General features: G+C 38.6%; 1 protein-coding gene across 1 annotated transcript; it reads left to right on the forward strand.

Annotated features, from left to right (window-relative positions):
• Positions 1 to 5,889: 5,889 nt before the first annotated feature.
• On the forward strand, positions 5,890 to 12,786 carry marc1 (mitochondrial amidoxime reducing component 1). Its single transcript, XM_085767368.1, has 7 exons — positions 5,890 to 6,209; positions 8,759 to 8,929; positions 9,414 to 9,576; positions 9,677 to 9,820; positions 10,825 to 10,886; positions 11,103 to 11,174; positions 12,282 to 12,786. The coding sequence occupies exons 1-7, from the start codon at positions 5,956 to 5,958 to the stop codon at positions 12,406 to 12,408; spliced, it is 993 nt and encodes a 330-aa protein (XP_085623494.1). The 5' UTR covers positions 5,890 to 5,955; the 3' UTR covers positions 12,409 to 12,786.
• Positions 12,787 to 14,013: the final 1,227 nt, after the last annotated feature.

The following is a 14,013-nucleotide window of genomic DNA, read 5'->3' on the forward strand; positions in this document are numbered from 1 at the left end:
ACTGATATCTGCTTTAATGGGCTCCGGACTAATTTTAAAATTGTTCTGTGGTCACAGGTAACATCCTTTTGACCATCAATTTACAATCAAATGAAATCAAAATTCAGACGTACCACGTTCCTTTCCGGGTCAGAGAACGAACGCCTCAGACGCTGTGCATCAAATTCAGCGGCTGCAGCCTTCAGTCCCTCTACTGTTGTGTTCTCTGACACGGAAAGGAAAGGAACAATGCGGAAGCTGCGGTAAGTCCAAAATTTGCTTTAATTTAATTGTAAAGCGAATTAAAAAATTTAAATGATGGTCAAAAGGACGTTACTTGCTTAAAAAAAAGAATAAAACAACATTAGAAATTTAAAACTTAACTCCAATTAAACCAAGGGCTTAAAACGTCAAAGTCTTGAGTCCTACAACCAACCGATGCTGCAACCATAAAGGTCATTTTTCACAACCCCTTTTTTTTGGACTCATAGCAGCGTCACTGACCTCAGTTGTCCTGGTTACCGTAACAAACACCAGTGTTCTGATAGTCACCATAGTTACAGTGACTCATGGCTTGAGTAGGTTTGGCCACTAAAACTATTTTAGTAAATTTGTCAGATAATCACCAACAGTAGGAGACGCAAAAGATAAAATAAGTAAAATAAGATTAAATATAAAAGATAACATAAGTAAAATAAGTTACGACTTCCTCAGCATTTCATGTTTTTTTGTTGTCATGGTTACTGTATAACAGTCATGTGGTTCTAAAAATGTTTGTAAAAAAAACAGTCATTCAGTTTGTTTTGGTTTTAATGGTTTCACAGGAAATGATGCGATGTGATGTGATGCGATGCGATATGATAAACGACCACACACCATGGCCGGCCGCCAATGGAGGAGCTGGATAAAACTCAGTTTGTTTGTTTGTTATGAGAGACAGATCTCGGTGCTAATTCACCCTAAAACCACAATCATTTTTTTGGATTTCTGTTTGTTTTTGTACCAATGTAAACAGGAAGTCTTAATTAGCGAGCTCTGACTTGAAGAGGGGGACTGTTTCTAGTCTTTATGCTGGGCGAAGCTAATGTTCTAGGCAAAGCTAAAAGTGTCCCAACCGATAATATAATACATCCATGGTCCCAACACTGGTGTGGTGTCGATCTTTCACATCTGGCTAATAAAAACAAAATAGTTTTTTAACTGAATTTGTAAAAAAAAAAAAAAAAAAGAAAAAAAAAAAACTAAACACTGTAGATCTCATATGTCTATTAGGCTACAGTAAATATTAGGGGGCTGACTCTTATATATTTCTCCACTCTGCTCGTTATCACCTGAAGGACTGTGAGGAACTCACTGACTATTAAAACAAAGACATGAAGTGTGCAGAGTTTGTTTTTTGTTTTTTTCCAAATCACATCTGGATCACACAGAAGCTGGATGCAAACTATTTTTAGTAGCCGTCTGTGGTGGCGGCAGATGGGAGAGGGTTTTCTGTGTTTGGACAATGGATAATGAGCTGGTTGTCAGTCGCAGACAATTATCCCACAATAGACTGAGTGTGTGTGATTGATGGAAAAGTAAAAAAAAGAAAAAAGAAAATCCACCCTCAGTTATGTTTCTCTCTGCCAATTTTAGAATTTGGTGTTGTATTTTTTTTTTGGGTGGGTGTGTGGGCAACATGATGTGTTGTCACGTTAAGTTTATTTCTGGCAGCTACGACGGGGGATTTTAAATCCCCGAAGATGTTTGATTTATTTAAAACTCTCACACAAACTGGCTGGTTTTTGTTGTCGACTCAGAAAAGGAAGAGATTTGTTAAATGTTGAAACAATGAAACAAAAAATTGCAACAGGGAGAGAAATGCATCAAAGAGGAAACAACACCTGCTGCAGACAGCTGCCTCCAGTGAGATGTCACAAACATCTCTGTGTTATAAATGACACAACTAAGAAACTAATGACCTGATTCATTATTTTGTCTTTTCTATGTCTAGAAATAAGACAATTATTAATGTTTTCATTTCTGGCAGCCACTAATACAAAGGACAAAACCTAAATATGTTCAGTTTACCATCAAACCTGTATGAAAAATAGGAGTAGTCTATACACTATGCAGAAAAAATGTCCCTGTGACAGATTGTTTGTTTATTCTTTGAAGTGAAGTAGAAATATAAGATAGAAATTCAAAATGCTGAGTCAATAATACATTTACATACAATTTTATGTTTTATTTTCGGATCACTTGCAAAAATCTAACATCGCAGATTCTAAATAACTGGAGGTGGATTTTTTTTTTGTTTTTGTTCTTTCTCACTTTGTACAATTTATCTTTTTTTCCCTTGTGGGGTGAAATCCCACCTGTGTGACTCAGCACAGATACAAAATGACAAAAAAAAACCCTGCAAATATATTTGATCTCCATCTGCTGCGTGCTGAGAAACTGATTTTATGAAACAGATCTGCACCTTACTGGTTTTACATGAGTTACACTTGGTAATGGAAGAAATGTGATTCTGCTTTTGAATTTGATTTCAATAATAAGAGACCCAGAAAACAATATTTTATTATATTTTAAGTACTGTATTAGTTTTAAAGTAGGACTTCATCATGTTGCACTATAGAGTAAACCAGCCTTTCTGTGTCACGACAGGAGGCAAAGTTGTACTACTTGAAAAATAACCACAAGAACATTTTTATTTATTTATTATACTTTGCCAAGGGATGCGTGTACAGTTGAGATACATCACAAAAACACTTTAAAATAATAATATATGGACTATTATATAGAAAAGAACACCCACAGTGAACAGTGTGGATATGTTGATCCACAAACTCGTGACTGTTTTTGAGTTTTTGCCAAACGAATTACAGAGATTTATCTAAAGAATTTCTCTATACCATGTTGGTTACATAAGCTGCCGTCGTGCTGTTTTATCAACATGTGCTGTGTGAGGGAAAAAAGGTGATGCTGAATGTATAGAAATGTCGGTTTGGTCCAGATGGTTTCCCCCTGGGAATTCTGACTGAATTCCAGGTCCGGACAAACCTACAGCAGCTCAGTCACGAGCAAAAGTACGGCAAAAAGTATACAGCGTTTTATCATGATGTCATGCTTTGTTATGTCCAACTCATGGTCATGTGGCACAGCGGACGGGGTGGGTGGGTGGGAGGGAGGGGGTGGACAAGATTACGGGAACACACGACTTCACTGCAGCTTAAGAAACATGTACATGTACTGGCCTTATATTAATGTAACAGCCATAATAATAGTTTCTGTTAAGATTGTAATAGATAAACTCATTTTCAAATATCCTTTTCCTGGGAAGAATAATGTAATACGACTCTAGTTACTGAGAAATGATGACTAATACAGTCTCATAATTAATGTCTGGTGTAATCAAGGGTGTGTTTTAGTTACAAGCACATTAATAAGAAAGATTTACAGGAGTAAATGAGTAATGAATGGTGACTCATTTGGGTCTAAAATGAGATTTTCGTTGATAAAGAAATTATGTTTTTAAAATCTAATTACTTAGTTCTTCCCAGGAAATTTCCTAAGAAAATGTTCTGAGATTATTAAAATAGACGCGCCAGCTGTTTTTAAGGTGTTTTGTCTCTGGTTTATAAGGGACCTGTTTTGCTTGAACACAAACTGGCAAGATAAAACTGTACACTGACCCGGTTTATTGAGTACACGTTCAGTCTGACACATTTTACCGAGAGGTGTTATATAGGCTATTTATATATTGTCTCCAATGTTTGTAATTAGAATACATATGTTAAGGATTTAGTATTAAAATGTAGTAGAATTCGGCTGCAACATTAACTAGAGCCAAACACTGAAAAGTGTAGGATTCATTTTAAGCCTCTTGTATCAAACTGGAGCTTTAATTAAAGCAATCAATTGCCATTTTGTGAGTATATTTAGAGATATATGGAGATGGGTCATCAATAATCTTAATAACATAATGCCAAACACAGAGGTCAGAGGTCACATGAAATCACTCAGCTGAAGCTACTTCACCAGACACTGAACGTTATTAGAAAATAACTGGGTTTCTGTCGTTTTGTCCACTCCTTGTATAACATGTCTTTGCATTATTATTATTTATTTTTTTCACTCTGGACTCCTATTTCTGGCTTTGTTTGCATTGTAAGTTTCATTAACATTTGTCAGGTGTGGGGATAACACATGCACTTGTTTTTATGTTTCTTATAAAGTCATAAAGAGAAATTACTGTCTGAAACAAGTCGTGTCTTGTCTTTCAGGTGTCGGGTGTGTTCAGAATAAGATGCTACACTGGTTAGATTCAAGAATACTGTTTTACCTTGTAAACGTTTAATTATTATATGACAAGTGCCAAGAAAACAAATATTAGAGGAAGGTGTGAGCAGGTACACATGACTTTCTGAGGCTGCGGTTGTGGGACGCATGATCCTCAGGTTGGGAACCTCTCCTCTGTTTGACTGTGTATGTTGATAGTGACGCAGCGATGCAGGAAATAGCATCAGTAAAGAAACAACGATAAGCAGAAGATCAGAGAAAATCTGTTCTAAAAGCACAAAAATCAAAAATGCTGCGTGCACCAAGAAGAACAGAATTAAAACATCAAAGTGTCAGTTGCTGAGAATAGAGCAATTAGGACTGTATCTCGTTATCTACACTTTGCTTGTGCGCTACAACATCAAACCAGCTTGTAAGGCCTGGCGCCGTGCCTGCAAATCTGCCTTCAGTCATTAGACGTGCACAGAAAAGCAACAGAAGGAGTATCCATTTGACAAATCCCTGTATTGCCCCCCCATCGCTGGAGCATCTGCTGTTTTCTACTTTGGCCATAGACCTGAGTATCTGTGTCAAAGACAGAAATAGTTGCACTGAGAAGGTCATCGTTGACATTACGTCACTTGGTTTTGGAAAATTTCCCTGGCAGGTTAAAAACTCACAAGGTGTTACAATTTCAAAATCAAAGTGCACTTTGTTGTGTTTTTGTTTGTCATGTTTTCTACTGCTATGTTTAATTAATTTTACTGAACTGGGCATGATTAATTCACCACAGCTTTTCAGATATCTGCCACTTGTACTGTAGCACTGATCATGCCTTGTGCTTTTACTTTGAAAGGGATGCACTTCCTCTTTTGATGACTACTGTTTGTTCCTGTAAAGTTTGAATGGATTTGTTGCGAGTTGCTTTGCACAGAAGAGTCTGCTTAAAGAATGTAATGTAAAAGAAATGCTCAATCTTTGGCTCTGAAAATGTAATGAAATGAAATGTTAACTCCCTTTAAATGTCTAAGTTTTTTATTTTTTATTTTAGGGGGATTTTTACAATATAAATATAACATATCATTTGGGTCTAGATAATTAAATATACAGTATTGCAAGTTTGTTAGAAATTGTCTGGTCCTTCACCTTGGACCCTGGTGTTGTTGCAGGAACCAAAATTCAAGTTTAATCCTTTTTTTTCTGTGTTTCTAGTTAGAAAACCTCAGATAAGGTTGTATTATTTCATTATATAGAGAAATATAATATAATATAATATTCCATAGAGAAATATAAGGCTGTAACCATCAATTATTTTCATTATCAATACATCAGACATTAATTTTCATGGAAAACTGTTTGATTTTTTGGTTACCGTAACAAACACAACGCCAAAAAATAAAACACCTTGTATGAGTTGCTATTGCAGAAAAGAAAACAATATATTCAAATCACAATGACTGATAAATTGATCAGTTTCTTGGATGCAGAGTGGGGTCAAAAGGCCCAACAACAATTCTGTGCCCTGGGCTGGGGAGTTAAATCAACTTTTCAGCCTATCAGACCGAAGCGAGGAGGCGTGTTTCTGTTTTCCTGAGCGTCAGTGAACGTTACACAACATGGAGGGCTCGGTCCTGGTCCCCCCAGACAAAGTTCAATGTCCGAGGAGAAAGTCTCTCCGCCTGCAGCAGCAGCAGCAGCAGCAGCAGCAACAACATGGAGCTGAAGGAGCTGGTGGTGAACGCGGTGGCCCAGAACAAGAAAGCGGCCGTGCTGCTGCTCGGAGGAGCCGGCGTCGCTGCTCTGGGGCTCGGGCTCGGATATAAATACCTGCGAAAGCCAGAAAAAGTTGTCCGTGTGGGCGTAGTGTCGCAGCTCCTCATTCACCCTCTCAAATCTGGCAAAGCGGTGTCGGTGGCTCTCGCCGAGTGCCAGAAAATCGGCCTGAAGTTTGGAGAGCTGCAGGATCGGTGAGTGTCTTGGTGCAACAGATCCAATAAGAGGAGGAGTGAAGTTTGTTGTTGGTGTGTGAATAAATGCATCTGCACACATTATGCAAATAACAGATTAATTCGATTTTCACATCAGCTGAAAATGAATGTATTGGGAATCTTGTGGCCAACCATTTCTCTATTTTTAATGTTAGCTCTGAAGTCAACTTCCACCAGGAGGAGGTAAAGAAAAGATGAAATATCTTACAAAACAAACAAAACATTATAGGGGAGACTGGGGTTGGTTGTCACAAGTGTTGGTTGTCACACTCATCAATAACTCAGGGCCCTGTCACACAATATTGGTATTAAAATGATCAGAATTGAGAGCAGAGTTCACCTACGTGTACTTTTTTATGTAAAGCACATTTGAATTTTGAATTTGAATTTATTAAAGGATAGCCCCTTGAGATGTAGCATCTCATTTTCAAGGGGGTCCCTGCAACATTGAGTTGCCTTGGTATGAAATGTGCTATATAAATAAAGATGCCTTGCCTTGCCTTAGTAGTCCTTGCTCTAGTGTGACACTCAACTTTTAGATGAGAGCATTTTGTTTTTTTCCCATGTTATTTTGTAAATTTTAAGATCTTCACTATTTTTCTTATGGGCTTTTAGTACACAATGGGTTTGTTACAAAGAAATTGAGACCATAAAAAAGTATGAAGGGAAAGCTATAGTTTTCATTGCCATTTGGTAGTGAACTTGTTACAGGATGGTTGTAAACTCAGTTTTTAGCAAAAAAAAATGTCAGTTGGGGTTGGTTGTCACATGTGACAATGCCACTCTCTTAGCCGTTCAAAGGAGGTATATGGGAGCAGTGTTTCATGTGCAAGCAGTGGGCACACCAGCTCTGCATCCTTGGACTGTCCAGTCCCTATATCTGCCACCACTGTCTCTCAGAGAGTAGGCTAAGTGACTCAATGCAGTATTGTTCGACCATTATGAATTATTTTCTGTAGTTTCTATTGTGATTCTATGATGGTTCTTTTCTATGATGTTCTTGAATGCTGTGATTTCAGAGTTCTGCATTTTTAACAACAAAAAACACGAGTCCCATGTGTCATGTTTATGTTCTGTGTTTTTCATGTCATTTGAATAAAAATTCACTTTAAAATTTTATTCTAACAATAACCAGGATTTTTTCCCATTGAAATATGTGACAACCAACCCCATAGCGTGTGAATCAACCCCGCGATGGGGTGTGTCAGATTGCTTTGATGATTAATAAATCATTGTTGAAATTATCTGGAGAAGGTTAGGTTAGGTTAATTGTATTGGTCTCCACCAGGGAGAAATTGGCACGGAGACAGGGAACACGTTACATACATAAAAAAACACATACAGAAATGAGCAGGATACCCATTGAAACCCAAGACTTTAAGCTACCTTGTAATGTTGGAATGACTACTCCAGGATGTTTTGATGAGGAGATATTCACGCAAAACTAAAAAGTGTGACAACCAACCCCAGTCTTCCCTACTAATGTTGAGGCTTTTCTGAGGAAATTGCCAAAATTCATTCCAGTTTAATTCTGTTTCTCTTTTTCGTTAGCACTTCTTGTCTCTGTTTTCATCTGATATCCATAGATACATCTGTTACATTACCATAGCTGGTAATTTTTTATTTTTTGTAACTGAGAATTACCATCGTTGGTATTACATCTGCCACTGTTGCCACTTTCATGTTTTACCTATTATTACGTTATTTATTACTATCAATACTGTGAATAATCATGCTGCTATGAGCAGTTTGCACTTTGTCCACTACACATACAGTTACTGTACTGATACTGTATGTGTCCACCAGTATATGACAATCAACATCTTGCTGCTATAAGCACTTTGCACTTTGCCTACCTCATACATGTTGTTGTCTAAATGTTGTCCATTGTCATTCTGTATCTGTTTATGCCTCATTTTTGTATAATAGCTTGTATTCTGTGTATTTTATTACTTTTATGTTATGTGTAGGGACTACAGATGGAAATTAGCTGGGAGCTAAATCTGGTGCAACCATCTTTTCATTTTTTCTTTTAAATGATTAATGTAATTGCACATTGTCCCTTATTAAACGAATAAACTAAACTAAACTAAAAACTAAACTTAATTCAGCAATAGAACATAAAACATGACGTCTGGTTTGCAAATAAATCATTACCTGAATTTCCACCCAGTGTTACGTAACTTTGGGATTTCTCACGCACCCCTGACATTCACTCCCACACTCCACTGGATTTTTGATGTGCCATCTCGACAATAAAGAAAAGCCTGTATTTTTCCACATTGCGCTGCCTCTGCCATGTTCTGTTGCAGCCTCAGAGTCAGGTGTAACAGTCAGCAGTAGCACGGTGTCCACGGTAACCAGTGATGTTATCAGTACTACCGGTATCTAGTGTTTTTTTCTGTACATGCTCAGGGTGCAGCAGGTTTAATGCCTGAACGCTGGGAGTTCAGCCAGGGATGCCGAATGGTGCAAACGAGGGAAATCCACAGTTGTGTGAGTGTGTGTGTGTGTGTGTTTGTTTGCAGACACTGGCTGGTGGTGACAGAGGACGGTCACATGGTGACGGGCCGGCAGGAGCCTCGTCTGGTGCTGGTGTCTCTGACCTGCGAGGGAGGTCACGTCTGTTTGAACGGACCAAACATGGAGGAGCTGAGGTTCCCCTTCAAACAGCCCGACAACGCCGTCATGGACTGCAGGTCAGCGGGGTTCAACCCTGGCACCACGACCGTCTGTTGCACTTATCTTTTGTGGTTTTATGATTATTTTGGGACATTTTCTAGTAGTGCAGTGTAGTGAGAAATGTCTTCACTCATCTGACCAACTGTCCAATACTCAGAAATATTTAGTTTACAATCATTAAAAAAAGAAAAGCAGCAAATCCAAACCTGGAGAAGCTTGGACAAGAGAACACTGTGGATCTTTGCATGAAGAATAAGAATTAAATTGATGATTGAAATAGTTGCAGCTCTAATATCTGTTATTTTTTATCAATTAAGAACATGATGTATCCTATAATTTTCAAAAGGGGACCATGAAGTTTTATAATTGCTGCTGTAACATAAGAATTTCCAAGTTAGGGATCAATAAAGTAGATCTGTCTAGATTTTAATCTCTATCTATACCTATATTAAATGAATATAAATAATAACGCCTTGTTTACACTGTTATTTCATGCTGCAGAGTGTTCAGCGCTGACATCCAGGGCCGGGACTGTGGCGACGAGGCGTCCCGCTGGCTCACTCGTTACCTCGGGGCTGAGAAAACTTTCCGACTGGTTCACTTCGAACCTGAGATGAGGGCTCGGAGATCAGTGAAGCTGGAGCCGCTCTTCTCACAGGATGAGGTACGTTAACGCTCCTCGTTCTCCGTATTTGCTTCCTTATTTTGCGATCGATTCTCTGAGGTAAAGGCATTGAACCGATGTTGTTTACTCACCTATCCAGCAGGTGGCGTACAGCGACGTCGGGCCGGTGATGCTGTTGTCCGAGGCGTCTGTGAAGGACCTCAGCAGCAAGTTAGAGAAGGACGTCACCGTGGACCGCTTCCGTCCCAACATCGTGATCGGCGACTGCGAGGCGTTCGATGAGGTTCGTTGTTTTCTGAAAATCTGACTCTGGTTCCTTAAAAGGGATACTTCACCCAAAATCGATAATCCACCAGTTTTCCACTCACCGTCATGCCAAGGAAGGGTTGGAGAACTTTCTGAGTCATCAAAACGCTTTAGGAGTTCCAGGGGGGGTCCGGCTGGCAACGGATTTTCATATAATGGTGGTGGATAGAGTTCACTTTTGAATCATCCAAAACACACCATGAAACATCCAGATACCTCCATACTGCTCGTCTGTACTGACCCAAGTGTCCTGAAGCCGCCACATGAAAAAGTTGTTCGGAAAAAGTTGTGTGCATGCGTGAGATTTGCTGCCAGATGTTCTTCCGTGTTTACATCACACATCCAATGGTTTACAACGACGAACGAACATCTTGCAGCAAATCTCGCGTATGCACACAAACATCAACAGAGCCACTGGGAGCTACTGCTGCAACAAGGCTAAAAACAGAGATCAAATTAATTTTTTCCAAACAACTTTTTCATGTGGCGGCTTCAGGACACTTGGGTCAGTACAGACGAGCAGTATGGAGGTATCTGGATGTTTCATAGTGTGTTTTGGACGATTCAAAAGATCAGCCGCCATTATATGAAAATCCGTTGCCAGCCGGACCCCCCCCTGGAACTCCAAAAGCGTTTTGATGACTCCGAAAGTTCTCCGAACCCTTCCTTGGTATGACGGTGAGTAGAAAGATTTGTGAATTATCGATTTTGGGTGAAGTAATGCTGTAACCTGCTGAACATGAACAAATAAAAACACATCAGAGAGTCAAGTCAGGACATTAGAAACCAGAGAGCATCTTAGAAAATAACAGATCCTATGTGCTGCAGCAGCGACAGCCTTTTTATTGTGTTGTTTTATTTTTCCCTCCAGTCTGAAAAATGATCATTTGGTTCTTCTGACTCATCCCTCGCCCTTTTCAGTGTGAGCAGCGTGGACTAAATTTATCTCCAACTCCAAAACCAACTGCTTTGCTTTTTCAGGATTCGTGGGAAGAGATCCAGATTGGCAGCGTGCGACTGCAGCGTGTAATGTCATGTGGAAGGTAACATGGCTGCTGCTCCTCTCACACACAGATACACAGATACAATCACTTCATTTATCAACAAGGAATCTGAATCTGCAGCAGCGGTGTAGGGTTTGAATTAAACCTGCCAATGATTTGTCAAATTAAATGTCTGTGCATTTGATGTATGTGAAAATGCATCACTTAGTCTTCAACAGGATGGATATTGCAAACTGTAACTTCTGTCGTCTGCAGGTGTATTTTCACCACAGTCGACCCCGAGACCGGTATCATCAACAGAAAAGAGCCACTGGAAACACTGAAAAGGTGAAGCTTTAACTCAGTATTACACATTACAGGTCAATATTTAACTGTGTAGTGCTGGTGGTGGTGGTAACCAGCGTTGCCAGGTTTTCTGCTCAGTTGGGACATTTTCTATTAGATTGGAGGATTGAGACGGTTTTAGCAGCTTTTAATTATTAGAATTAGAATTAGAAGAGGAAGAAAAAGAAGAAGAAGAGATAGACAGGTCACTGGGAAATCTCTGCCATCTGAAACTCAACGACAGAGGAGTGATGACTGCTAAAATAAAATAAAATGTCACTTCAGTTCATTGTAACCCAGCGAAAAACCCTTAATTTGAAAGTCACAGCTATATTTAAGCTCCAGTGTGTCCTTATAAATGAAGACTTGAATACAGTGCTCGTTATTAAATTATCAATAAATAATCAGACTCATGCAACGGTGCCTACATTACCCACAAAGCAGCAGGAGATCGTGTTGTGTCTCTGCTGTAGCCGCCTACATTTCTACTGCAGTGGAAGCGAGGAACGAGCTGCACACTCACTCCTGTCTCAGTCCGCAGCTTCACACAGCTTCACACAATTTTTAATGTGTAAAGTCTATAGAGTGTGACTCCATCCAGTAGACTTAAATCATTTTTGTTTTGTTTTTCCTGAATTTAAATCACATGCACAGCTTGGTTTTTATTTCCTCAAACCCAGAAATGAAAATCACTGCAACAAAGCTGGTTGTGTGATTTAATACAAACGCATGTGAAGCAGAAAAAGCTCAAATTTGGCTTTTACTGTTTTGTGGTGATCAGGCATGTTTGAGAGTTTGAGCTGAGAAGATGTACTTTTTGCTTCAGTGCGTTTTGTTTTATTTAATCTTTTATTCTTTTCATAATTTATGCTTCACTAGAAAACCTCCATTATTTCCTGAATATAGTTTTCCTTATCTTTACTTTATTTTTATGGGGTTTCTATCTTGTTGATGAGAGTTGGGTCATTAAAATTAATCCAATTGTAAACTTTTTTTTTTTAAATTATATAAGATGAACAGTATAACTCCTGATGCTACTTAAAAGTTCTCCCTGCTTGATTTCACTCTTAAACGCCTTTGAACTCATCGTGACGACCTTTTGTCTCACAGCTATCGTTTGTGCGAACCGTCCGAGAAGCACATCTACAAGAAGTCGCCGCTGTTCGGGCAGCTGCACACCGTGAAGAAGACGGGGATCCTGCAGGTCGGAGACGTGGTGTACAAGATCAGCCGCTGATAGAGACAGAGAGTCACAGAGGGTGAAACATGGTGTCACAATATTCAGGCAGTTTGTCTGAGAGAAGAAGAAAAAAAACACTGTATTATCACTGTGTTAACCCACAATGAAACAGCACTTAAATAGATGTACACTGCACAGATAATGGAGAAAAAAGCATATATACGTACATAATGCTTACATACTGTATGTATATGCAAGCATGTATGTAACAGTTGCATTAACGGTGAAGTTCAAACCACACTAATAATCAATTTATTTTTGTTTTTTATCACTGTTACAGTAATAGAATATGAATTACACACATTTCTAACACCTGCACGCAGGATTATTGAATCCTGGAAGTACACACTGCCAATAAAGACAAAAAAACCTCTATGCAATAAAATACAGTACTGTGCAGTTATTCCTCAGATGAACCGGACAGAGAAACACTAGACTAGTGAATCTTCCATTTATGCATCCATATAAAGAGTTAAAACAATATTTTTAATGTGTCTGTTTGTTATTTTTTGAAAAAAATCTGCCTAATTTCAAATGGACTGGAGGCACAAACATAATAAATATTTAAAATTATTATAGTCCCAACAAAATGAGAGTTTCTCATCCTGTTCCTGCTGATTGAGCTCCATGCTGTGACTGTTTAAAGCTGTTTAAAACATTGCTGCTCTATATTAAAACAGAAATGAGCCTTCTACCTGTGCAGGTAAATATTCTCCAGCTTCCTTGTTCTTGTGTGTTTGACACCTTTATTTTGAAAAACATGCAGAGTTTTACCAGCAGCAGGTCAGTGGGTCTCATGGAAACAGAGATCAAACCTGTGACCTGTCAGTTAATGTGAAACCTGTGAACTCAGTCAGAGTTTAACAGGTTAAAGTGGGATAGATAGATAGACTGTATTTCTGCCGGTGAGCAGCTGCAGCAACGACACTCAACATCAGTTACACAGCTCGACCAGCAGGGAGCAACAAACCTGTTCTCTACCACAGAAAGAGCCTGAAGAGATTTCTGTCTGAGAGGATATAACCATCAGAGAAGACGTTGCCACTGTGAAGAGAAAGATCAAGTCAAAATATTCACTAAACTTTACATAAGGACCAGAGTCACTGTGTTAAAATCCACAAAGAAAAAAACACAAATACCAAACGCCCAGTTGTTCAAAAGGTTAATATAATCGGATTTTGGATAATGGATTGGATCAAATCTTGAAAATGGGTTATCCATAACTAAAAACGGATTCTGAGATTGGATTGGATCACGTAATCCTATTTTGGTTTTAATCTGGATCAATCTGGTTTGTGTTGTTCAAAACCTTTTAGTGGGATCAGGATAACTTTGATTCAAGGTGGATTTCAGGAACAAAATGTGATTTAAAATACATTCAAACTGATCAAATAAACACTATTTATAATGTAGTATATTTTGCACCTGGTTTTTAAATAATAACAGTGATAAGTAAACAAAGTTAACTTTTGATTATTCCACAATTGACGAACTTTTCCCAAACTTCTGGATAATTTAATGAAATTTGAAGTTTGAATTTTGAAATACATGGGATAGATAGATAGATAGATAGATAGATAGATAGATAGATAGATAGATAGA

The sequence above is a fragment of the Trachurus japonicus genome, chromosome 22 (genome assembly GCF_045865225.1).
Source record: "Trachurus japonicus isolate A0001 chromosome 22, Traja_1.0".
Classification (NCBI taxonomy): Eukaryota; Metazoa; Chordata; class Actinopteri; order Carangiformes; family Carangidae; genus Trachurus; species Trachurus japonicus.

What these genes read in the sequence shown, in the direction of transcription:
- marc1 (XM_085767368.1), top strand. Translation starts at nt 5,956, where the DNA reads ATGGAGCTGAAGGAGCTGGTGGTGAACGCGGTGGCCCAGAACAAGAAA. An exon ending in CGCTCTTCTCACAGGATGAG is followed by an intron (nt 9,577 to 9,676) that starts GTACGTTAACGC and finishes TCACCTATCCAG; the next exon opens with CAGGTGGCGTACAGCGACGT. An exon ending in CCACTGGAAACACTGAAAAG is followed by an intron (nt 11,175 to 12,281) that starts GTGAAGCTTTAA and finishes TTTGTCTCACAG; the next exon opens with CTATCGTTTGTGCGAACCGT.